General features: G+C 37.5%; 1 protein-coding gene across 1 annotated transcript in view; it reads left to right on the plus strand.

The window, feature by feature from the left end:
* Nucleotides 1-26,828, plus strand: part of GckIII (Germinal centre kinase III) — a 43,665-nt gene that overhangs the window by 2,717 nt on the left and 14,120 nt on the right. The window contains exons 2-5 of the mRNA XM_067764897.1: nucleotides 19,708-19,803; nucleotides 19,886-20,014; nucleotides 22,065-22,574; nucleotides 22,646-22,791. Of these exons, the coding sequence (XP_067620998.1) occupies nucleotides 19,708-19,803; nucleotides 19,886-20,014; nucleotides 22,065-22,574; nucleotides 22,646-22,791 (881 nt within the window). The remainder of the gene's footprint in view (nucleotides 1-19,707; nucleotides 19,804-19,885; nucleotides 20,015-22,064; nucleotides 22,575-22,645; nucleotides 22,792-26,828) is intronic.

Consider the following 26,828-nt stretch of genomic DNA (forward strand, 5'->3'; position numbering starts at 1 on the left):
TGTTACTGAGCATTTTAAGAGGGAGTGGGCATTAGGTCTATAGGTGCACGCCTTTTCGAGATATCTCCATTAGGGTGGGCCAGGGTTGACTCTAGAATGTGTTTGTACGATATGGATATCAAATTAAAGGTATTAATGAAGGTTTTAAAATCGAGTGGCCCTTAGATGTATATGTGAAGGCGTTCTCGCGATATCGACCAAATGTGGATCAGGTGATCCAGAAAATCATCTGTCGGGTACTGCTAATTTATTTATATATTCAATAACACTAACAGTATTCCTGCCAAGATTCCAAGGGCTGTTGATTTCGCCTTGTAGAACTTTTTCATTTTCTTCTACTTAATATGGTATGTGTCAAACCACACCCATTTTACAAAGTTTTTTCCAAAGTTATATTTTGCGTCAATAAACCAATCCAGTTATCATGTTTCATCCCTTTTTTCGTATTTGGTATAGAATTATGGCATTTTTTTAATTTTTCGTAATTTTCGATATCGATAAAGTGGGCGTGGTTATGGTCGGATTTCGGCCATTTTTTATACCAAGATAAAGTGAGTTCAGATAAGTACGTGGGCTAAGTTTAGTAAAGATATATCGGTTTTTGCTCAAGTTATTGTGTTAACGGCCGAGCGGAAGGACAGACGGTGGACTGTGTATAAAAACTGGGCGTGGCTTCCACCGATTTCGCCCATTTTCACAGAGAAGAGTTAACGTCATAGAATCTATGCTCCTACCAAATTTCAAAAGGATTGGTAAATTTTTGTTCGACTTATGGCATTAAAAGTATTCTAGACACACTAAATGAAAATGGGCGGAGCCACGCCCATTTTGAAATTTTCTTTTATTTTTGTATTGTGTTGCATCATATCATTACTGGAGTTGAATTTTGACTTAATTTACTTATATACAGTAAAGATATTAAATTTTTTGTTAAAATTTGAATTTAAAAAAAAATTTTTTAAAAAAGTGGGCGTGTTCTTCATCCAATTTTGCTAATTTTTATTTAGCACATATATAGTAATAGTAGTAACGTTCCTGTTAAATTTCATCATGATACCTTCAACGACTGCCAAATTACAGCTTGCAAAACTTTAAAATTACCTTCTTGTAAAAGTGGGCGGTGCCACGCCCATTGTCCAAAATCTTACTAATTTTCTATTCTGCGTCATAACGTCAACCCATCTACCAAGTTTCATCGCTTTAACCACCTTTGGCAATGAATTATCGCATTTTTTCGGTTTTTCGAAATTTTCGATATCGAAAAAGTGGGCGTGGTTATAGTCCGATATCGTTCATTTTAAATAGCGATCTGAGATGAGTGCTCAGGAACCTACATACCAAATTTTATCAAGATACCTCAAAATTTACTCAAGTTATCGTGTTAACGGGCGGACGGACGGACGGACGGACGGACGGACATGGCTCAATCAAATTTTTTTTGGATCCTGATTATTTTGATATATGGAAGTCTATATCTATCTCGATTCCTTTATATATGTACAACCAACCGTTATCCAATCAAACTTAATATACTCTGTGAGCTCTGCTCAACTGAGTATAAAAATCAAATTCTGGGTGTGTGTGTATGTTCGCTATGGACACGTATTTCCCACACTTCAATCATCACAAATTTTGGTTATAGGTTCCTTCGATCAACGGGAAGGTTTTAGGCTAAAAATAATTTCGATATATAAAAGGGGCGTGGCACCTCCCATACAAGTCGAATCTTTGGTACTGCATAACTTTGAAGGTATACATGTCAGAACATTGAAATTCAGTAAGGAGTTATATGAGGTCAATCCGTAACACCTCCAGTAAAATGTGGAATGGGGAAAAAAGGGACGTGGCACCTTCCCTACAAATGGGATTTTTCAGAACTATGGCTGCAGTACAAACTTAAGTTATTTTAACACCTAAAGTTTGACTGCATTGTTGAGTTTGGCTGTTATGCCTTTGGATGTTTAGTAATCTGCCGCCGTTGAAAAAATTTGTTAGCTTCAGTCTATTTACATCTTCATAAATAGTCGATCGACACAGTTACAGATGAAGATAAAATTGTGAATTATCCAATTGAATTTCTAAACTCTTTAGAACCACATGGAATGCCTGCGCATTAGGGCGGGTCAAATTGTATGGGAAAAAATGGGGGAAAAAATTCAGGTGCACATCCAGTTTCTGAATCTATGGGTCATACTGAGTAATATTGTCCATCAGACCATATGTCTGAAATGAATTTCGAGCCTCCCTAATTTTATTAGAAGATTTTATATCCCAATCCGAATCCGAATTTGACATTTATTTTCATGTATTTTATTTGTGAGAGCCGCTATTCGGATTGGGATATACAATTTTCTAACAAAATTAGGGAGGCTCGAAATTCATTTCATACCTATGCTCCCATGGACAATATTACTCAGTATGACCGAAAGATTCCGAAACTGGATGTGCCTTTTCAACAATAAATTTGATTCACCCTACTGCGCATATATCAACTTTGAAAATTGGCTCACCAATCATGCTTCTTCGGAATTTAAACCCACCAAAACTGTGCAATGGAAACAGACTTTTCGTTTAGAAATTAATGCCGAATGTAATCGAAGCAACAATCATCAGCGGTAAAAACAAAGGTGAAGATGTGCTCATACCACGGATCCCAATGATTCCTACAGATTTGTCATTCAATTTTAAGCGCTTACAGTTTTCTGTACGCCTTGCTTTTACAATTCAACAAAGCACAAGGACAATCGCTTACTGTGGCAGACTTAAATTTAGAGTCCGTGCTTTTCCCAAGGCCAGCTATATGTTGCTTGCTCTAGAGTTGGAACGAAAAAAATTTGTTTTATCTTTGCAGTGAACGAATAAACCTAAACTATTGTGTACCCACATGCATTACAATAATAAAATGTTTTAACAGAAAATTTCACCAAATATGCCTACAAAATTCAATTAAATTTACAGAACAATAAATTAAATTATTAAAAAACAAAACAGAAAAAATAACGCAACATTCATTCGATCTCGGGCGTTACAACGTACGCCGGGTAAAGCTAGTCTATATAAGAATGACTTAGGGTTGCATGAAAATGCTAAAATTTGGCACAGTGCTCAGTGTAAATACCCTCAACTTTTGCAATGAGTGCCCTCAGGCGATATACTCTTAAAGAGGCAAAGCTCAACTTTCCTCAGCCTCCGTCAGATTGGCTAGAATGTGTGACCTTAAAAATTATTCAGACTCTTTAGAAAATCTGAAACTAGATAAAAGAGTTTATACAACGAATCCACTTTCTGCTTATATTTTTAGTTTCTGCAGTGGATGTCAGCGGATGTGAATTCGGTTGTTGTTGTTGTTGTAGCGATAAGGTTGCTCCCCGAAGGCTTTGGGGAGTGTTATCGATGTGGTCCTTTGCCGGATATAGATCCGGTACGCTCCGGTACCATATCACCATTAAGGCGCTAGCCCGACCATCTCGGGAACGATTTATGTGGCCACATTAAACCTTCAGGCCATTCCCTCCCTCCGCACCCCCAAGTTCCATGAGGAGCTTGGGGTCGCCAGAGCCTCGTCTGTTAGTGAAACAGGATTCGCCGCGGATAGGTCAGGTTGACAATTGGGTTTGGAGAAGCTATATTTTGCGCGTGCAACCTGAAGGGTTCCGATTCACAGCCCCTTGAATCTGGTATTTTAGTCGCCTCTTACGACAGGCATACCTACCGCGGGTATATTCTGATCCCCTAACCCGCTGGGGAGGTGCTATAGCTCCTTACCCTTATCCGAAATTCTTCCAGTCTTTAAATGATGCTTGTTCCTTTTCCTGGTAGACTTGAGCATAACTAAAGATCGTGGCAGATCAAAGTCTTATCGATTGTTTCGGTAGTACAAAGTTGTAGGAGGTGTAAAGAACGTGATCACGTGACGTGTTGAGGTTAATGAGGAACCTAGTTCTAGGCTAGGTTTGTTTGGACACCTCGCATGTGCGTTCCAGCGTCCATCTGGAATTCGCCTTCTTGGTGAAAAATGACGTTAGCCAGTATTTGCACGTAGCAAGAGGGGGAGCAATGTTCTTCAGCTAATACACCGCTAATACATACAAGTTCGTTTAGGGTCTGTCTGCATTCTATTGCTAATTTCGATGAAGTGTTCTCTTGGGGGGTTGTTATCTCTAATGAGCGGCCTCCATGATTGCAGTTAATTCCGCGTGGAAGACACTACAGTGGCTTAGCAGCCACTGTAAAGAAAGTGAAAGATCCACTGAATAGATTCCACTACCCACGTTACCATTGATCTTGTGCCATCCGTGAAGATGGTCGTGCACTCTGGGTGTAGGTTAGCGGCGTTATCCCATACGTGCCTCTCTGGGATTCTGATTGAGAACTTGTTGTCTATAGAGAGGATCGATGTGGTATAATCTAGTTGACGTAAGTTTTCGGAGTTGGATCCCAAAATGCTGGCATGGCCGAATCTGATGTCCCTCCAGGATAGGATAGCGTTAAGCCTCACTGCGTTGCAGCTTGCTTGGAGTTTGCCATATAGGTCTATTGGAAGGCGATTGAGCATGACTGCTAGGGCCTTTGTGGGTGTGGACGGGAGTGCCCCTGAAATGAGCATTGCTGCTGACTGCTGCGCCCTGGTCATCCTCGAAACTAAGCTGTTCCTTTCAAGTGCCGGCCACCATACTGTGATGCCGTAGAATAAAATAGGTCTTACGACCGCGGTGTATAGCCAGTGTAATATAGTGGACTTCAGACAGACGAAGAATTAGCTGCGTCACAAATTCAAGAATCAGTAAGCTGTGAGCGAGGGCGTTTTCATAGCCGCCTATGAACCAACTATAGTACTATCGCAGTTTACAGCGAGATCTACTACTACTTGGCCGTGGCACTAATCACAAACCGATTGCTGTATTTATCAGTATTGGCAACGGCGATTGTGAATGTGATGCAGAAGGCGTCACATACAGTCACTCCTGGCAATTTTTTCGAAGCTGTCGTTGCGATTGACTGCGTTCCTGTGACAAAATCGACAGTTGAGCATCGCTGAGAGCCTTGGAGAGGATCCATAAAACAACTATCAAGCTTACAAACGACACAATTTTTTTCGATATGCGCATCTACATCACATTGCCACACCCACTTGCGAAATATATATGTACCAAGCATAATACCGAGAGTGAGAGAGAGAGAGAGAGTCGTGAGTGCCCGAGTCCATCAAACGCATACACGTACGCTCTAAACCAGACGTCGGCAAAATGAAAATGCAGATGTGTTAGTGAGAGCGCGATGATCGCGCACATCACTTGATGCATCGTTTTGCGTAGTTAATTCGCTTATTGGCAAGAACAAGAGAAGATCTTTGTTATTATTTTTTTTTAATGCGCACAATGGCAAGCAAAAGGTTTATGCCAGGGGTCGCCAAAATTCAAACTGGGGCTGTGTGAGTAAAACTAAAATCATCTTATTGGCAGTGGTTTAGTTGTTGATGAAAAATGAATGAGGTAGGACGTATGCACGCATATTTGTTAACACACAAAAAGTAATTCGTAAATATGCCATATAAATACTACTTTAATGCTTGAGTTAAGGAAAAATTTAAACAAAATAAATTGTTCACATGAAACCATTAAAACATTCTGCTCATGAGGGTTTGTTTGCAAACTACTTATGTTTTCGCGAATGCGAAAATAAACAACAGCCTTACCCGATGTTGCTACTCTGCTTGTTCAGCGACAACTAAATACGAATAAAGACGAAAGAGAATAATAATACATGTGAAGTGGCGCCAATAATTATTCAAATAAATGGTGACCGCCATTAAATACATTGTATTTGCCCAAAGGGTCAAAATTAAATATCTTTCGCTTGTGCGCATTGAAAAAACTCTAAAAAACGACCTTTGCTAACAACATTCGTCAAAATTGCGAGCGACGCACACAATCGATGTTACTGCACCAAATGCTCAGCGACTACTAAACTAAAGAGGATAAGAATGCGTGTGAATTGAGTGTGCACAATTGTTGCGCTATTTGCCGACGTCTGCTCTAAACAGTGATTGGTTTAGAGCAGACGTGGAGAGGCGATTATGGGAGAAAGTCTATTTAGCCGAGAGAATTAAATACTCGCGATTTATTTTTCTTTGTGTTTTCATAGAGTGACGTCACACAAATAGGGCGTATTATTAATATTGCAAAGAGTAACGTAACAGATTTGCGCAAAGCTAAATCAATATATCACATCTGCAGATTTTTTATATAGGCACCTTGGTGTTGACCAATGCAGACGAACTTGCCAAGACGGCGGAATTTTTCAATACTAAATGACATTATCGAGTTCTTTGATTTTAAAACCAATTTCAAGAAAACTGCCCACTGTTTGCTGGTTGTGGCGGCTGTTGCGTTATGCCAAAACAATTGTTCGTTCGTTTGCTCGTTGTATGCAATTCTTTTCTACTTCCTCACTTGCTTATTTTAGCGCGGCTGCTGCATGTGTGCCGTTTCTGACCACTTTTACACATATTTACTTACATACATTGCTATTCGTAAGTCTTGGCATGTGGAAAAGTAAGTAGATTGTCTGTTTTCTGAGGTAAAACAACAAATGCATTTGTTAACTTGGCAAAATTTTTCGTACCATAAATGTTTTGTTGTTGTTGCGGAAGTAATTACTTTGTTGTGCTGCTCGCTTACTGCTCATGATTTTCTTCTCATGTTAGGCAGCGCCAACAAATTTTCACACCAAATTTGTGGTCTTTAAAAATGGGGTTTGTAACATTTTTTCTTTTAGCTGGCTTGTTTTTTTTTTTGTATTCAATTATTTTCAAATTTTTGTGTGTGCGAGTTTTTTGTGGTCACACACAGTATGCGCGAATGTATATTTGTATTTATCTATTAGTTCTTTGGATTTGTAAACTATATCGAACAAATTTAATCACATATAAGATGCTAAGGTATGATTGATTTATAAGAAAGGGATTTCGAAAAGTACCTCATATTATTTACGAAGTGAGGAAGACTTTTGTTGCTGTTTTTATGTACGGGTCTCTTTTTCGCTCTTACTTGGAATCCAAATCTATAAATAAAGTTTTGGTTGTAAAGATGGACATTCGGGCTATTAGCGAGTTTTGGGCAATTTTGGTCGTAGAGCTTTTGTATAGATATTCTTTATTAAAATAAGTTGTTAAAAATAAACGATTGTGAGCACACAAATAAATCTATTTATACTATGACACTATTGTCAATATTTGCACTGCATTACTGGCAGTTGCTATCATACGCTAGATGGCAACGCAAGCTGTACGTTTTTAATTGATTGATAGAACAGCTGATTTTTGTTGATATTTGATAAGAGACTTTTATATTGCTTGCGCAAGATGCGCACGGGTCCGGCTGGTATTATCTATATAAAAACTAATAATTTATATAAAAATGCTCATAATAGAGTCAGCAAATATTGTGATTTCTTACAGCGTTTAAAGGATCACAATAAATCGCAATAATAGCTGCGAAGAAATGTCCGTGACTGACTAAATGAGGCGGCACTTGCATATATGAATCCGTGAGTTGTGCTGCTATTTAGTGATATATATAGATATCGCAGTAAACTGCTTCATTAACAGCTATGCAAACACCCATGCTCGCAGCTTACTTCGACATCTAGCTCTAGAAAGCAACACAACTCAAGGATTCGTATTGGAGCATCTAACTGTGAACACGTGAACTGCGTGAAGTCAAAAGGCAAAGAACCCATTTTTATACCTTCCATGAAAATGGAATGATGTATTAAGGTTGTCACGAATCCCAAAATTGTAAGAGATAGATCCACCAATAAATATGCCAAATTGATCAGGATGAAGATTTGAGTTGATTAAGCCAGTCCGTTTCGTCTGTTTGAACGCAAACTAGTCCCTCAATTTTGAAGATATCGTGATGAAATTTTGTCAGCGGGTATATTTTGGTGTCCGACTAGACATTTGTCGGACTTTTTTCAGAAAAGAGGTTTTTTGTAATATCTTCCTCAATTTACCACTTAAAAGCTTTAAATTTCACCAAATGCTTTGGTATATCGCACATATTGTTGTCTGAAAAAATTGTATAGATCGGTGGAATATATATTATATATCCCATACAACCGATTGTTCAGATAAGAAGCCTTTCGTAATTTTTGAACCGTTTTAGCAGCTAGAAGCTTTAAATTTCACTAAATACTTACTTATAGGCACACATTTCTATCTGAAAAAAGTTTATAGTTCGTTGGTATATGTATATAGCATATGTCCCATACATCCGATTGTTCAGATAAGAAACATTTCGCAATATCTACACAATTGTAGCAGCTAGAAGCTTCAAATATCACTAAGCGATTACGTATATAGTATATATCCTTGTCTGAAAAAATAGTAGAGATCGGTTGTATATATAGTATATATCCCATACAAACCGATTGTTCAGATAAGGAGCTTTTCGCCATTTCTGCCCCATTTCAACAGTTAGAAGCTTGAAATTTCATCAAATAATTACTTACGTATATGTCTTATATTATTTCTGAGCTCCATTGATGAAAGGTTCGAAACCTTCTGCAAAGCTGAAGACAGTCCCGTTCTTACTTGTTTAGTTAAAGCTTGGCGCGATTAGGTTAGGAGAGAATGTTCGTGCGATTTCCACACTTCCATTCCGAGAAGCGTTGCCAGAGAAAGTTGTCTAAAAATCTTAGTTTTTTAAAAACAAGATTTTCAATTAAAGATCATTTGAAGGGCTCAGAACCAAAAGGATCTAAGTGACATTTTTTTTAAATTGAGTTATGCCCATATTTGTATATTTAATATGGTGTCTATTTGTCGGCAATGCGATCCAAGCCATTTTGGACATTTTAGTGCCATATATTTGCCAGGCCAAAAACGTACTAAATTTTATTGCATTAATGATTGGAGCCAAAAGGATCTAAATGTGCTCCTCTAAGCAATAAAATTTAATTGCTCGGCCAAAAGAACATGCAGCATTTTTTCAAGTATGCAGTTTTGTAGCCCGTTTAATTTTAGTATAATAAAGTGCTAAACTTAAGTTCGTAGAATGTATCGCTGATTTTTGGCAATTTTTTTTCTTACGAGGATAAGGACTTTTCCATATAAAAATAATTACGTTAAGAAATTCCTATACTTACCAACCTTACGGATACACCAATGGTATAAGTTTCTAAGTAAATTTTTTAAGATTAAAGAATCATCCACGCACTTGATTTCATGGTAAATTTTTAAGTCATCAGCATAAAGAAGAAACTTACACCTTGAAAAGCAAGATGATATGTCGTTAATGAATATGACAAATAGTAGCGGACCCAAAACGCTGTCTTGGGTGAAAATAAAAGAAGACACATTATCTAGACGAACGACACAACTTCTGTTCTCTAAGTAAGAAGAGATCCACTTCAGAAACTCAGAGTGAAAGCCCAAGCATTCAGGTTTGCCAGTAGTATTCGATGCGATACCCTATCGAAAGCTTAATTGGCTCTTAAGCGTTTAAACAGTTATGGCCGTCCAACAAAGCGCAACAGTCGCTTCTCGCTGTGCTAACTAGCGCCAATTGGTAACAAAAAGGAGATTTAAATCGTTTTCCATATGTAGTTCCAGTGGAATGGGCCTTCCTCTGCTTCAGTAGGCGGGTTCCGATAAGAATATTTTCTTAGCTGGAGTATCAATTTTCATTCCCATAAAATGAGCTAGCTGGCGTTGCCGCTGTGCTCACCGTCGTCAACGTGTAGAGGTTCGTAAATATTTCGAAAAACTTTTCTCTCGACAACATTCTATTTTATTAATTCCTTTTCACTCTTGATTCGTTATGGGTCGAATACTTTTAGAAGTCCTAAATCAAACAATTTACCCATAGGTTCCAATATGTCGCCCAACGTTGGGCGTTTGTCACGGAATGCTGCAAAAAAATAATTTGAGTCACCACCAATGTTTTGCATAGTGATGCAAGAACGGCCATTGATATTCGGAAATCGTGCTCGGAGTTTATGATGTGTTTCTGGCTCTATTGCGTGTAATGTTTTCAGGGGTCTTTTAAGGATTATCTCACAAAACAGCGAACACTTTTCTTTCGATGCATCAAGATGCCCTCAAGATGTCCGATTTTCCTTTAGCGTAGATTTCTGCTCGGAAGCCACGATGAGGCCGAATGCTTACCGCGATATTTTCTGTTTCCAAGATCTGTCTAATCCAGTGTTCCCACGTAATATGTAATTGTTTTCAGGAGTTCATGCATATTTTTGCTTTGATATTTTCTAGGATATCTTAAAGTACGCATAATCAGAAAAGAGGCGATGAGATGCCTTCTTGAGGGGTGTCTCTGTTACTTATATAACATACGCGACCCCAGTCCAATCCATGCCACTGCAAAGCATTTAGTTCTATGTTGAGCAAGTGTCCTGCAGATGGCTCTCGCTGTAACATAACTGAAGGCACGTTCAATGACGACGAAGCTATTCTCAAATCAGCTAACGACCTCGTAAAGGGTGCATTCAAATGATTTACCCTTACAGTATGCGTTTTGAACTGATGTTTGGTGGAAGTTACTCCTGGCTCTTTATGTTGAGGGAAATACGGTTCTCAAGTGTTTTTTGTGATAAAAAAGCTTATTGCCCTTTAGTATTTGACTTCCAAGTGGTTTACCTTGCCTCCTTTAGACGTACAATACATCAAATCGTGAGTTGTAGGGAATGAGTAAGCTTAAGACCATCTACGACACATCAGCACCACAGCTCAACATCTGGAAATAGGTCTTTGTCCGGGCTCACCAGAGAGGTATGAGTACCTCTTCTTCCCTGGCATAGCAAAAGGCAATAACCCAGACCATTTCGATTGTGATATACTGCTTGTTAACTGGCTATTAGCAAGTTTTTATTAAAAAAAGCAATTGAAACTATTCTTTATGGTTAAAATACTTAATTAAACTTTTATTCTCTTCTAACAAATATTTATAAGAAAATTGTAGTTCACTCATGCTGCGTATAATGCACCCCACTGAGAGCACAATCGTAAGACGGTCATAAAGATATTTTCATAAGCCATAAAATAAGCGAAAACAATATTGAATTTGGGGCCACCATCGTAGCATATCAAAATATTTAGGTACACTTATAATAAAATAACTTCATGGTTCAACCTTTCGCACTACATATTTCATGAATTCGATATGCATATCGTTATAATCAGATTCATTATAATCTTTCGCATATTTACTTTGTGCTAAAATTCACCTCTAAATCACATAGGATTTTACTACATTGGCATCATGTGGTAGCGACCGTCTTTTTATATATGTAATATCTGGATAGCTGGACACTGGATTAGCTCACCAGGTGCTAGATAGTCTTTTGATCAAAAGAGCGCAGTAAATTAGTTCAGATTGGGTGCATCTAGCTGAACCTAGCTAGGTCATGGTTCACTCTAAGCAGCGCATCCTACTCTACTATGATATTTGGCCTTTAAACGAGACTGTAGTTCTTCAAATCGATACGGTTATCTTCATGTGAATGAAGTGTATACTTTGTGAGAAGGACACCTCTTAAGGCTGGCCGAACTTGGCTTGAGATTGATGGCACAAGAAAGTACATATTGTGGTGAATGTTGACATCACTGGGCTGTTAGTAGATAATCACGCAACAACAGAAAACATAAAGCGAGCCACACTGGTGTACATGAACACATAAATCATAATTTATACACATACATACAAGGCAACGAAGAGATACTCACAAACACATGTAGTCATCAGCCGAAGTTGGTTCTCACACATGCACACGCATATATGTAGCTCAATTACCAAGCAGGAGATACAGCAGAAGGCGAAACGTCTAGACTTTACTAGAAATATGCGAATGAAGCGACGGAGAGTATAAAAGCAGCGCCAGCTGAGTAGTCAGGAATCAGTTTTGATTTAAACACGCTATTGGTTGTGAAGTATAATTTTGAAATTCTACTCTCAAAGTAATCTTAATAAAGACCAGTTTGCAATACTAAATATTGGAGAGATTGATTCGACAATTTAGCGATTCGAACGTTTGCAGAAGGTGTACAATAACCAGGATTTCCCCTAAATTCGTTACAATATGATACAAGTAATCTTCTGGGTAATGCTTAAACAAAGTGTTTTTCCTGCGACTCATTTCTTTTGTACACCAATAATGCATCAGAAATATACAAAGACAAAACTTCCAAAAGGAAAGTCTTCTACATTTGCTGTTTCCTTTGTCCAATCAGTATAATGTATCAATGAGCGTTGGATGTGTAGAAAATCCCTGAGCTAAATTTCGGTACTTCGGGACTCAAAAGGTGTATTTTATTGTGCCTTGTGCCTGATCTGTTGTAAACCTCTACCTAAAGACAAAACATTATTTCTCCCATCAGAATAAAATTAAAAGCCATTATTTGAAATACTGCTCGGGCGCCAACCAATCAACTTTACTAAAAATTTAAGCTGATATATAAAGTAGTACAGCCTTGCTGCAAGAAACTACCATGCTTGGTATCGATATTGTTGACAAATAAGCTTGCATGGCCCAAAGTGATGTGCGGTGGCTTGATGGCTGATCTACAAGTATGAGACGCTTTTCGCCGATATTTACCAATCTCTGCTTTTACTTCACGTTAGGTGGCACTGCCAAATGCAAATATTTTTTGCAGAACTAAAACCGTAGCATACCAAAACCCTCGATCATTTATACAACATGAATATTTCATGCATGCATAAAACTTTCTCCACTCGGTAGAATGCATTGTTTATACTTTTTCACTAATACAGCACGCATACTTTTTGTATAAATAAATGTGTTTGAAATTAAAAAAATTTGAATCTTGCATGAAGAAGTCTACTCTTTCCAATTTGGAGTAGTTAGTGCCAGCAGATATTCTAAGAGTTGATAGAATATGATCTCCATCCTTCCATTAACCGAAGCATGGGCAAAAGAATATGGCTTTGAAATGGATCGTAGAACTTATCGCCACGCTAACAGTTCTTTAAAGCCTGTCATCAGAGTCTTTAAAGCTTGACATCAGTCTCGGCACAGATACAAAATTACATTTGCGCTTCTATACTGGCCATCATAGTAGTGTTCGCTAGGCTGAGGAACTTTGTTTTTTTCGTTCGTTTGAGAATTCTCTCCAGGGCAAATAATGCGGAGTAGTAAGATCACCGGTAGTTGCAAGATCAATATCAATATCACACTATCAAATTTATAACTCAATCAAAGAGCGTATTGGCAACAACATCGACATTACCATCTCTAAACGTCACATCTCTATACCAACTTTCAAGTCAAGATATATATTCACAGAAAAAAGACAATGCGTTATAAATAGTACGTGATTTGAAAAGTAATTACAAAATTGTATGCGCTCATCACCAATTACCAATGTCAAAAACACAAATCACTGTCATTGCCTTTATTTTCGCTGTACGTGAATACCCGTAATGAGGCATTTTTCTTGCATTACGCATAACAAAGCGAAAACAAAAACAAGTAAAAGTTTGGTACTCATTTAAGTTTTTAAGAATACCTATCCCATATCTCAAGTATTTTTAATCTCTTTTTTTTTTTTTGGTGATATAGCAATTCATTATCACTTTAGTTAGTCGCTTTCGGTAACTGACAACTAAAAGAAAAAATCAACAACAATAAAGGTAACTCAACCCACAATGATCTCATAACAAAAGCACGACGCTGGGTTGTTGCTCAATCGACTATACTCAAATGTCGATAGCACATACTTTTACAGATAAGTTTATTGATGATTTAGTCAGAGCCGCCCCCATAACAAAACGAATAGTAGACGATCGAAAAATAGACGCATGAAAAAGTTTAATAACAAAGGTGTTCACCATTTTCTTAATCTAATAGCGGATCGAGTTAATTGTGATGAGTAAGTTCTCGTATTTGAAGAAACGGTTCTACAAACGCCGGTACTAAGGGGGATAGTGATAGGGCTAGCGAAAGTGAGAGAGATATTGACTTTAGAGGGAGATAGTATAGGGACAGAGATAAAGACTGAGGTAGAAATAGGAAAATAAAAAGAGATAAGGTAAACAGTGAAGAGAGAGAGGCATAGCAATAGAGAAAGAAATAGGGATATGGTTGAGAATTAATGGAGATAAAGAAAGAATAAAGACAAGGGTTTAGATTCATAGAATAATAGAATGTAAATAGAAATAGAGATAGACGTAGGGATTGGGATAGGGATAGCGGTAGTGATAGAGTTAGTGATAGTGACAGGGATGAAGAGAGGTATAGAAAATGCATCATTCCAGTCTTATTAAATAGACTTTTTCGTTGTTTTACATGTTTTAAGTGTTTTTGTACATGAGTCTCATATTCTTTCAACTCACTTCGTAAAATATTTAGTTTTTTCGTAGATCTTTTTCCGCGTTCTTTGGTTTTGTTCTTCTCTCGATTCGTTCCAAACCTCTTCTTACTTTGTATTTTCGTGGATTGTTTTCCTAGTAAATTTACATATTTTCTCTGGGCTCGTTTCAGGCCTCTTCGAAACCATATTTCGTTTTTTCGTTATCAAGCCTCTTCGAACCTAGCTTTGTATTGTCTAAAACCGTTTTCCGAGTAGTCTTAGGATCGAGTCTCGTTTTTTCTATATTCGTTTCGTGCCTGTTCGCACTTTGCTTCGAGGAACGTTTTCTCTTTACTTTGAGATCGATTTTCTCTAGATTCTGTGTTTAAAAATCCAGCTCTGACTTCTTTTTATCCGTTTTTAGGTTCTTGTGTGACTCACGACAATCGGTTATTCAAAAAACCCGGATCCACGGATTTTTCAATCACTTCTATTAGCTATATTCTAGTCAACAATAAGGAATGTTGTAAAATTTCTTGGGTTGCGTTGCTGCTGAATGTTCTTTTATAATTACTTCCAATGCGTAGATTGTTGAAATATTAGTTTAATACAGGGTTACTAAGAACACTGGTTGCAGTAAACTGTTTTTAGACATGTCTATTTTATACGACAAAAAATTTAAGAATAATCGAAAACTTCAAAACTGATTTTGACAACTTCAAAGCAGCACAAAACAGTTGGCTATGGTCCTCTATGAAGTTGGTTTCCTCTTCTCCATCGCGTCTGGGAAGAGGAAATGTTGAATACATAAATTTTTTAAATGTTTTGTCGGCAACCCTTTATATTTTCTTAACGGCTTTTGCTGTCACAAAGTATTACGAAAAAAAGTTTACATTTGAAAACAACAATTTACTCCAGTCATGATTGTTTTACATTTACACAATGCTACTCTGCCGCCTTTACTGCGAGCGCGACAAAACGTCGAAAACATTAAAAAAAAGATAACAGTATCTGCTTTGTTGTGTGTGCCGTGGTAAGACTAAGTTATTTGTTGAGATAAAATACCAATGACATAGGAAAAAGCTAATAATATATCTTGAAATATGCTTACATGAATAGTTACGCATTTAGATACATAAGTACAGTGGTGAGAAAAATTACGCACCTAAATTTTGGTAAAAACAAAAAAGGTTGAATTTGAAAGTAAAACTACTGCTGAGTGGAATAGTAGGCTATTACTCAGCTGCCAGTGCGAAAAACAATCTTTTTCAGAATTTGTGTGGTGAAACCCCTAACAGAACGCCTCATCTCAAATTTTTTTTTCATAAACGCCCTATCTCAGTTGAAAATTTTTCGAATTTTATCTGTTCTGATTTTCCCACATCAATGAATTGTTTCTATTTCAACTAGAATAGCTTTGAACTGTTGAGTTGAATGTAACTGAAAAATCGTGCGATGGTAGTTATTATTATTATTGATAGGTCTGGAAGCTCTGCAACCTTTGTGCAGATCTATTGTGCAAAACCTTTCAGCCTAATTTTGTATCTGGAGGCTTTTGATGTATCTAAGTACCTCTTCAGGCCATATCGCATAGGGATTAAGAGTCCCCTAGATGGGATAGTCTCTGCCTAGCTCTATAGCTACGCATTCGCAGAGAATGTGAACCGGCGTTTCATCATCCAGCTCATAGAAACGACAAATTTGGGTATCGGATAGATTTAATTTAGTTGGGTGATATCGTAGACCGCAGTGTCCCGTATTAGAGAGTTCTTAGGTCCTCTCTGCTTAGATTAATGAGTTTGGCTGATACTTTGCCGGAAGTATAAACAGTTTGGCCTGCCTTTGCCCTGGGCGGTCAATCCAGTGACGTCTGAATTGTTTAGTTTCCCAGTTACTAATAGTTTCCCTGGTGTGTGCTTTTGTAAGTCCCCAAAAGGGCTCTGGACCGTAGAATGCTGCTGTAGCACCCTGCTTTGTTAGGTAATCTGCATGTTCATTACATTCATATCCCTGATGTCCGGGAACCCATCCTAAAGAAAACTTGTTTTTGACTCCCAAGGCATTAAGGATTTCAGTGCATACAACCACTTGCTTAGATGTAACTGTGTAGGATTGCAAGGCACGCAGGGCCGCCTGGCTGTCCGACATAATGTAGATGCTCTTCGGTGTTGAGCCTCTCCGCAGACATTCTCTGCCACAGACTTCTATTGCATGAATTTCTGCATGAAATATGGTGGGGTAGCATCCCATTGGTATCGATTTCTTAAAGTTCGGCCCATGTATGCCAGCTTCAGTTCTTCCGTCATCGAATTTCGATCCATCCGTGAACCAGAGCTCTGGGTCAGGGTCGTTATAAGGATCCCTATTTGTAATGAGTGATTTCCTATGAATTTTCTTGGTAGTTTCAAAACTATTCTAAATAAGTATTTTGTAAAAACGGAAGCTGGGATATTGAATTTATGCTGATGGAGCCTGCCCTATATGCCTTTTTAGAGGTAGACAAAGAAGGGTCCTATAGATAATGGAGTGGAATAACTATCTACCGCAATTAGATAGCCAAAGAATGTAGCAATGGTTGGGATACCTAATAAGAGGTTAGCAACAAGTATTACCTTGTCGACGAAGATCACAGTAGAGCTTGGGTTCAATGTGTTGTTAAATATCCAATTAATGATCTACTGTACATTTTTGAGTGCCCGAATCTGCTGTCCGTCTAAGGTAGAGAGAGTTCTTCGCAGGCACTATCAGCCGTAATAAGACTTAACCGAATGCGTCAGTTGAAGAAACATTTAGTAAGTCTTGATAAGTTGTTTTTGAAGGAGCGTGGTCCTGGCCATTTTGACAGTTAAAAAGTTCACAGACTGACCGACTGTAACATGGTGGGAAGTGACTACCGCAGAGTAAATTCAGTGTATTGCATGCGGCTTAAGGTGTCGTAATCTAATCATGGCCGCCTTACTAGTAACAAAGAAGTTTCCGCTTTCCTGCGTGTGTCCTTAATGTGTATGTTTATATTACTGTCTCGATTGATATTGAAGTATTTCACCGCTCTAAGTAGATGAAGCTCAAATTTGGTCAGGCAGAATGCCTTAAGGAATGACGTTTTGTATCGTCTGCGAGGTAACATCATCCCATGAAGAATGTATTTACATTTAGTCCGATACTTCTTGACAAATATCTACGATGCTTTATGGTAGGCCCCTAAAGGCTTAATATGATTTCCATTTCAACCAGTAGACTGCGCACTTTTTACGTTTATAAAGTTTGAGTTTTATGGAGGGAGCTCTACAACTCCTACCCGTAGCAGGAGTTCATCCACGGCTGCTGGATGGACATTATAGAAGTCTCTTTATATGTCAAGGATGACTTCCATCGCGAGAACGGATCCCTTTTAAGCAAAAGTAGTAATGATATAATGAGGAGTATTTAGTGGCTATCCTAAAGATCACCTGCTGATAATTTAAAAGGTATCCTTGCTTTTAATTTATAGTGTACACATTTTACATCCTCCATATAGTTTTTTGGTCAAAGAAAGTGCATCAGATTGGCGTTAGGTTAGGTTACGTTGAACTGGGCGGTCCGTGAGGACTTCACATAGACTGAATGAGTCCATTGCTTTACCAGAAGTTGGTTTGACGACCAAACTGAAAAACCACGACCCATAACTCGTGTTCTCTTGGCAAATACTAGAAGTTGTCTACGACCTACGCCACTTGCTGCTGCAAGATCTGATAGCTGTATCACAAAACGTGCTCGATTGTTTCCTCCTCCAACCCGCATATTTTACAGATTGGCGTAGCAAGGGCTCAAATCGTCAGGAACACACGCCTCTTTAGTCTACGTCCATATTTGCAGAATGGGGTTAAGGAACAAGCATTTGTTACACGTAGATGAAAGACCCTTTCAACTATTTGTTGGGTAATTATAATATCCTGAGACGTTCGGGCAAAAAATGTGTATATACAGCAACTTTTAACATATCGGCCCAAGTTGAAGTCAGTTTACGTTTGGCGTTATAAATGGATCTCGTAGCTGCAGAGATCTTATAGAGAAAATTTGTAGACATAATAACACTTCATGAGTCTATTGAAGATTGTGGGAACATTTTTAAAATCCTGCAAAGCGACGTTAGATTTTTGCTCGTATTAACAATTTCAACTGTTTTGTTTGAGCTGTGACCATTATTTCTTCCTCCTTCTTACCTGTAGCAAACTTCCGTAGTATCTCGTTTCATCAGTACTTACCAGTGCTCCTTGCTACGCTGCTATTGTACTGCAAAATACTGTCTATATATGTATTGTTTTTATGTTTCCCAAGTTGAATCAATATACGCATGGTTCGTTTTAACTTAAGAAATGTCATTTCAATTTAATATTTGTTTAATGGTGTGTTTAATTTATACTTATTATTTAAGAATTCATGAGCTTAACACCGGCTTATAATAATTGAATATTCAATTATTATGTTTTTCTAAGAGAAACTGAAAATAAAGAAAGAAACGGTTACTGGCATATTGCGATGGTACCATTTCGAAAACCGCTACGTAATTATCATCAGGCAATTTCGTAATGTTATCAAAGGTTTCACCGAGATTCGAACCTCGAATTACACGGAGTATTTGTTTCCTTGCTTAATTCAGTTTATCTCATTTCCACACTAATACTGTGTGTATGTCGATTTGTTTTTGTAAAGTTTTTTTTCGTTGCGAATGAGAAGCTTTGTAAACTCGGGCCTAGTTTTACATATTGTGACGAATTCTGCTAACGTTCGAATCGCTAAACTGTTGAATAAAAAACTCCAATATTCAATAATGCAAAATGGTCTTTATTAGACTACTTAGGAGTACTTCACAATAACACTTATACTTCACAACCAATAGCGTGCTTAAATCCAAACTCATCAGTCCAGCCTCAGCTTGCGCTGCTTCGCGAACTTCATGCTTGGTTACCAGCCATATACATATATATTTGTAGTTTGTAGCTATATGAGTGTGTTTATGTGAGCACTACTTCGGCTGATGATTACATGTTTTTGTAAGTATCTCTCCGTTACCTTGTGTGTATGTGTTTAAATGATGATTAATTTGTTTAAGTACATACGAGTGGCTGCTTAGTATTAGCTTAGTGGTGCTAGCATCACTTAGTGATGCTAACATTCGTCACAATATTTATGTTTGCTTGTTTAATGGTGTGTTCAATTTATACTTATTATTATTTAAGAATTCATGAGCCCAACACCGGCTTATAATAATTGAATATTCAATTATTATGTTTTTCTAAGAGAATCTGAAAAGAAAGAAATATTTACTGGCATATTGCTTTGTTTGTTTTTCAGTATTAACTATTTCTAACCAAAATTTTTATTAAATTTTCTAATTACAGAAAGTCGATCCTGAGCTAATTTTCACGAAACAAGAGCGAATCGGGAAAGGTTCCTTCGGCGAAGTATTTAAAGGCATCGACAATAGAACACAACAGGTTTGTTTATTTTAATTTGGAAAATATTTCGAAATTGGTTTCTCATCATCATTTTTTTTTCCTTTTTTTTGTTTTCCTTCAGGTCGTAGCTATCAAAATAATTGATTTGGAGGAAGCTGAAGATGAGATCGAAGATATACAACAGGAAATTATGGTACTGTCACAATGTGACTCGCCGTTTGTTACGAAATATTACGGATCGTATCTTAAAGTAAGTAGATGGCAAGTGTTGAGAGTTTTTTTTTTAATTTACTACATATAATGTAGATTGGAACGATTTTTCGTCATAGCTTGTCAAATTTGGTTTCGAGACAAACCGGTTTCGGCGTTGTCCAATTATCGGTGTCGATTTTCGTTCTCAAATATGTTGAAACGAGCCGGACCCGTGCGCATCTTGCGCAACCAATGTAAAAGTCTCTTGTCAAATATCAACAGAAATCAACTGTTCTATCAATCAATTAAAACTTACAGCTTGCGCTGCCATCTAGCGTATGGTAGCAACTACCGGTAATGCAGTGCAAATATTCACAATAGTGCCATAGTACAAATAGATTTCTTTGTGTGTTCACAATTGTTTATTTTTAACAAATTATTTTAATAAAATATAGCTAAACAAAAGCACTACCACCAAAAATGCCCAAAGCTCGCTAATAGCCCGAATCTCCATCTTTACAACCAAAACTTTATTTATAGATTTGGATTCCAAATAAGAGCGAAAAAGGGACCCGTACATAAAAACAGCAATTAGAAATAATATACAGATATGATATTTGAGCTAATTCTAGTATGAGCTCTCATCAGAAGGGTGGCATAATTTTAAAAGATTTCTGTGGGTTACAGAGTCTAATGACAAAAAAAAACATGAATTAGCAGGGAGGATCAGGTAGACTCTGGTAATCCCAAGAGCCTTATGGATCTAGAGGTGGGTGGTTGGTATGACCTAGCAGGTTTCGTGTGGCACACTAAATCGTCGCGAGATGGTCGGGCTAGGTCCCTTATGGTGCTTGTTACTGAACGTACCGGATCTATAGCCGGAAAAGGACCATCAACATCGATAACATTCGGGGACTATCCTTATCGCTACAACAACAACATCAGGCCATTCGAAAAAGCTGTTATTTCGTTGGAGTCAAAACGTAACTACCTGTCTTACTCCATTACAGTTTGACGAAGTCAACTGAGCATTATATAAAGGAATTCAGATTACAAAAAAAAAAATTTAGGGTTGTTTAACGTGGAGCCCAGTTTCCCCTGATCTCTATACTAGGCCGTCAAGTTGATGACGCGGGCGAAATAACATTTCTTCGGGATTTCCAAATTAAATTGTTCACTCGATCTTTATTTCCCAATCTAATAGCAGGATCTTACAAGGTTGTTGTCTATTATTTTAGTAAAGAGAATGTTTGCCTGTTTTGTTAGTGAGGCGCCCAACGTTGGGTGGAACTAGTCTGATGCCGCAAGCATACCTGTTCTACACCGTTCCTCATCATAAAAATAGGCAGTACCTTGACGAGACTCCGTTATTAACATAAAAAAACTAAGCTTCTTCAGTCCCAGGAACTTTTTCAAACTACTATCCTAAAAAGCAAGCAATTTGTAAAAGAACGAACGACAACTTCTCATAAGTAATCTATGACATTCCAAAAACCACCGACGACTTTTCAAAACGATTTTAAGTCTTTCTGCAATGAGATTAGCTGCTTTATGACCGTAAGCTTTTCCTGTCTTTTACCAAGAAGGCTTAACCCTCTATTCCAAAACTCTACCATTTTTTGTATTGAAAAATAATATTAATTTTCTACTTAAGCCTTTGTCTTGACCGGATAAGCTTTGTGAGCTTCTGCGATGACTTCTCCGTAGAAGCTAAGTGTCTTCTTTTAGTAAGGCTAGTCTCATTTATGTGACTCAGCGGGAATGAAGTCTGGAGGCGCCGTCGAAAGTTTATCACAAGTAAGCTTTCTGTATCCACTCCAATTTCAGTAGGCTCTTTGGAAGTTGTTATGGTTTTTGGAGATAAAAAAAATTTTTGATGCGAAATGCGGTCCTCTAGTCTATTGAAGCTATCAAAGACATTTCTAAAAACGACTAAATCCTTCCTTAAGCAAGACAAGTATTTTCTGTATGACCGAGGAAGAATATGGTATAGTATGCCCGTCCGGAGTCATCTACAACTTTTTATAGAGGAGATCTAGCCGATTCCAATTTATATTAAAGGAGGCTCGTGCATTCCAATCAAACCAATACAATTCCCTTTCTCCTAGGGTACAAAGCTATGGATAATAATGGAATATTTGGGTGGCGGCTCAGCGCTGGATCTAATGAAAGCTGGTTCTTTCGAAGAGATGCACATAGCAATTATATTGCGTGAAGTGCTCAAGGGTCTGGACTATCTGCATTCGGAACGTAAACTACATCGAGACATCAAAGCGGCCAATGTATTACTCAGTGAAATGGGTGATGTGAAATTGGCTGATTTTGGTGTGGCTGGACAACTAACGAATACAACATCAAAACGTAATACATTTGTCGGCACACCATTTTGGATGGCACCCGAAGTGATAAAACAATCAATGTACGATTCCAAAGCGGACATTTGGTCATTGGGTATAACAGCAATTGAATTGGCTAAAGGTGAACCGCCAAATTCGGAACTGCATCCGATGCGGGTATTGTTTCTAATACCGAAAAATAATCCGCCACAACTAACAGGAAATTATACGAAATCATTTAAAGATTTTGTGGAAGCGTGCCTTAATAAGGATCCGGAAAATGTAAGTAATTTTCGAACATTAAGTAAAAAAATTTCGAATGTATTTACAACTTTTGTTTTGTTTTGTTTTAGAGACCCACAGCGAAGGAACTATTGAAATATCCTTTTATCAAGAAAGCCAAGAAGAACTCGTACCTTATCGACTTAATTGATCGTTACAAGAAATGGAAACTTCAAAAGGGCGATGAAAGCGAAACGGAATCGGAAAATTCAGACTCGTAAATATAAAATTTTTTTTCAAAACATTTTTTACCTACCTGTCCGGGTATGCAGGGTGTTATTACGGGGTAAACGGATAGAAATAAATTCAACAAGTGATGAACATAAAAAATACTAAGTTATCTGTCCGTCCGTATTCCCGGCAATTTGAGTAAAACTTGAGAAAACACATGATGATTCAGTGGATAAAGTTTCATTGAATAAACTTCGAATATTAGTTTGCTGCTATTTGATATCGCGTTCACTTTTTCGATATCAAAAATTTTTACAACAAAAAGCGTGATAATTCACTGATTTTGTACTCATATTCGAAAACGATAGAAATCATCCGCGCTTTTTCGATTTCGAACAGAAATTATAATGTTTAATTAACTTAGTAATCTCATTCTGTTAAGAATAATAATCACGTCTTTTTCGAAATCGACAACATAGAACAGCGCAAAACTCAAAAATGAAGTTACATATATAACTAAAGTGATTTGAAAAAAATAATTTAATCTGCTACTCCTATTTTGGATTGTATAATAAGCCACGTTTTTCGATATTGTAAATTTCGAACATATAAACAATTCTATAACTAATAGTGCGAACGTCAAGCTGTGAAGTTGTGTTTTGATTTTTACTGTGCCTTATTTTGTCTTAAATAAATAAATTTGTTTGTTTAAATAATTATTGTGCTAAAAATAAGTGTAAACACGTTGTGTACTGCATTCGCAATTTAAAGTTCTGCTTTTCTTTACTAAAATAAATTGTATCTTAAAAATAATTGATAAAGTGTGTATATCCATACATACATACATATTTGCCGAGTCACTTTGCATATTTGTTGTTGCATTTGATTGGCATTTACATATTTTCAGTTTTCAATTGTTATTTGCTCGTGCACATTTACTTCATTTTCTTTTCACTGCCACAGCTGTTTGCATTGTGTGTTGTTAAGCGTCAGTTAATAGCGATCTTAAACTGCACATACAGTGATCTTCAAACTGCTCAAACAGTGATTTTCTTACTGTGATCTCCAAACTATTTTCACTGCCTCCGTCTGTTTAATCAATTTTACTTTAACTTATAATGTCTTGCAATTTTGTTAACTGCCAATTGAAAGGTGATACCGAGCGTTTCGTGTCGTGCTGGCTTTGTGATGAGCTTGCTCATATGAAGTGCGCTAGTTTGACAGCAAGGGTGTGTGATGCGATCAACGATAACAAGGGTGTGCGTTGGTCGTGCTTGAAATGCAGATCCACCGAAGTGGATCTTTTTAAGCTTTTCAAACATACCCGAAACGCATTCTCCGAAATCGGTAAGGAACTTTCTACATTAGGGGATAAATTCAAGTATTATGAAAACTTGTTTAAAACTTTCAAATGTATTACCGATTCAGCTGCTAATGCTAACAGCGACAGTCGTGACAGCAAACGAAAACGAACTGATGTCTCGGCTGGCGTATTGACCCTAGACCCCGTTCAAAACATCCAGAACCCAATCGTTCCTACACCTAGCACGATAGAATTAATAAACTTAGCATCTCCAAGTCCTCTTACAGTAGAGCCTTCAACATCAAAGGCACCTCCAACAAAACTAGCAGCTAGAAAAAATATTGAGCCTGCAAACCGTTCTCAGGTGACTGAGCCTGGAACTAGGAAGTTGGTTGTAGTCCCTCCTAAAAAATCGATATTCGTGTCAAGATTCGACAGGGATACTACTGAGGAGGATCTGAAATCGTATATCTTCTCAAAAAGGAAAACCCATGACGTAACAATTCGGAAATTTAATTTTAGTTATGAAAGAAACGTATCTTCCTTTAGATTAGATGTACCTATTGACCATTTTGACACTATCTTGAGTAACGATTTTTGGCCCTCTGGGGCACTTGTGCGGGAATTTGAATATAGGCGGAATAAGAGTGTTCCAAACTTGGCAAAGATCCCTGTTAATAACACTGAGTCAAAAAACTGAACGAAAAATCTGCTTTAGATATACTTTACCAAAATGTTAGAGGCTTAAACACCAAGTTAACAGAACTGTTTTTAAAATCATTTAACTCAAGCTACGATATAATTGCTTTAACCGAAACCTGGCTGAAACCTCATGTTTTTAACTCAGAGATCCTCTGTAATGACTACCAGATATATCGAAATGACCGCCTGAACAGGGTTGGAGGTGGGGTTCTGCTTGCTGTACACTCTTCAATACCATCTGAAGAGATTTGCGTAACCGCCACCGATACAACTGAGTTCTTGTGCATACGCACACAACTAGCAGATATCCACATTTATTTGGCCATCTGTTATATCCCGCCATCTTCTGAACTGTCCGTTTATATGAATCACATTTCCTTGCTAAGAACTGTTAATTCGATGCTAAAGCCTTCCGATTCCATTATTGTCTTGGGTGACTTCAATATGCCACACATATCATGGTGCATCTCTGACTTTAATATCGTACCAGTTTCGTCAAAGTCTTCCAACAATGAATTTCTAGACGGAATGTCTGAGCTGTGCCTTCAACAAATCAACATCCAATCGAATAAATTCGGAAGAGTGTTGGATTTAGCCTTTGTGGATGATGAATCTAAATATTCCATTAGTCGATGCGAACCCATTATTGAACCTGAAGATGCTTACCACCCTTCCCTCAAAATAGTTTACGAAGTTGTAAATTATGCTTGTAACAGCGGAAATAAACGATACGACTTCAGTTATCGCTTCGACTTTGCGAAGGCCAATTTTAAAAAATTAAATCGTGATCTATCTCGAATAGTGTGGCCAACATTTAATGCTGATGTGGAGCAAAGCGTTTCTCACTTTTACAATACCATTTACTGTCTTTTTGAAAAATACGTACCTAAGCGGATTTGTGTACATTCCGATACAAGCCAAGTATGGTTCACTAAAGAGCTGAAAATTTTAAAGAATAAAAAGTCTCGATCTTTCAAGTTGTTCAAAAAGACGGGTTTACATAACCATTACTTACAGTACTCGATTCTACGCTGCAAGTATTTTCAATTGAACAAAAAGTGTTACAAAGCTTATCTTTGTAAAATGAAAAGAAATATAACTTGCAACCCGAAGGCATTTTACGGATTCGTAAACTCTAAACGCAGGGTGAAAGGGTTTCCATCATCCATGAAATTCCAAGATAATATTTCCAGCGATGATCAAGAGATCGCCGACTTCTTTGCGGAATTTTTCAAATTAAATTACTCTATTGAGACCAATGTTCCACCTAATGAATACCCATACCATATTGATTCATGTTATTCAATCAGAGCTCCATTTATATCTTCAGAAGATGTATTATCTTATTTAAAAACTTTAAAAGTATCATATTCATACGGCCCCGACAGGATCCCGACACACTTTCTTAAAAAATGTGCCGCAAACATCTATCAGCCGCTAACAGATTTATTTAATTTATCTTTAATTTATGGCGTTTTCCCAACAATATGGAAGGAATCTTTCTTATTCCGCTTCATAAAAATGGAAGCAGGTCTTCAATAGAAAACTACCGGGGCATAGCAAAGTTATCCGCTATCCCAAAGTTATTTGAGGCTATTGTTACCCACCACCTAACATTCCCTATTTCCCCCATAATTGCAAGCTCGCAGCATGGGTTCTGTAAGGGCAAATCACCTATCACCAATTTACTAGAATTTACCACCCACGTTTCTAATGGATTTAGAAAAGGCCTTCACACTGATGTAATTTACACCGATTTCAGTAAAGCTTTCGACAAAGTATCACACCCATTACTTATTCATAAGCTCAGTCAACTCGGTTTTCAACCCCGTCTTATATGTTGGATTTCTTCGTATCTTGGTTATCGTACGCAAAAAGTAATCTTTAAAAATACACTTTCTGGGGTCATCAATGTTTCTTCTGGTGTTCCTCAGGGCAGCCATCTTGGTCCGATTCTGTTCTTGTTGTTCATAAACGATATATCTGGTACAATTAAATACTCAAAAATCTTGATGTACGCAGACGATGTAAAACTTTTCAAATCATGTGCCTCGGTTGAGGAACATTCCTTGCTTCAA

This window comes from Eurosta solidaginis, chromosome 2 (assembly GCF_040869045.1).
Source record: "Eurosta solidaginis isolate ZX-2024a chromosome 2, ASM4086904v1, whole genome shotgun sequence".
NCBI lineage: Eukaryota > Metazoa > Arthropoda > Insecta > Diptera > Tephritidae > Eurosta > Eurosta solidaginis.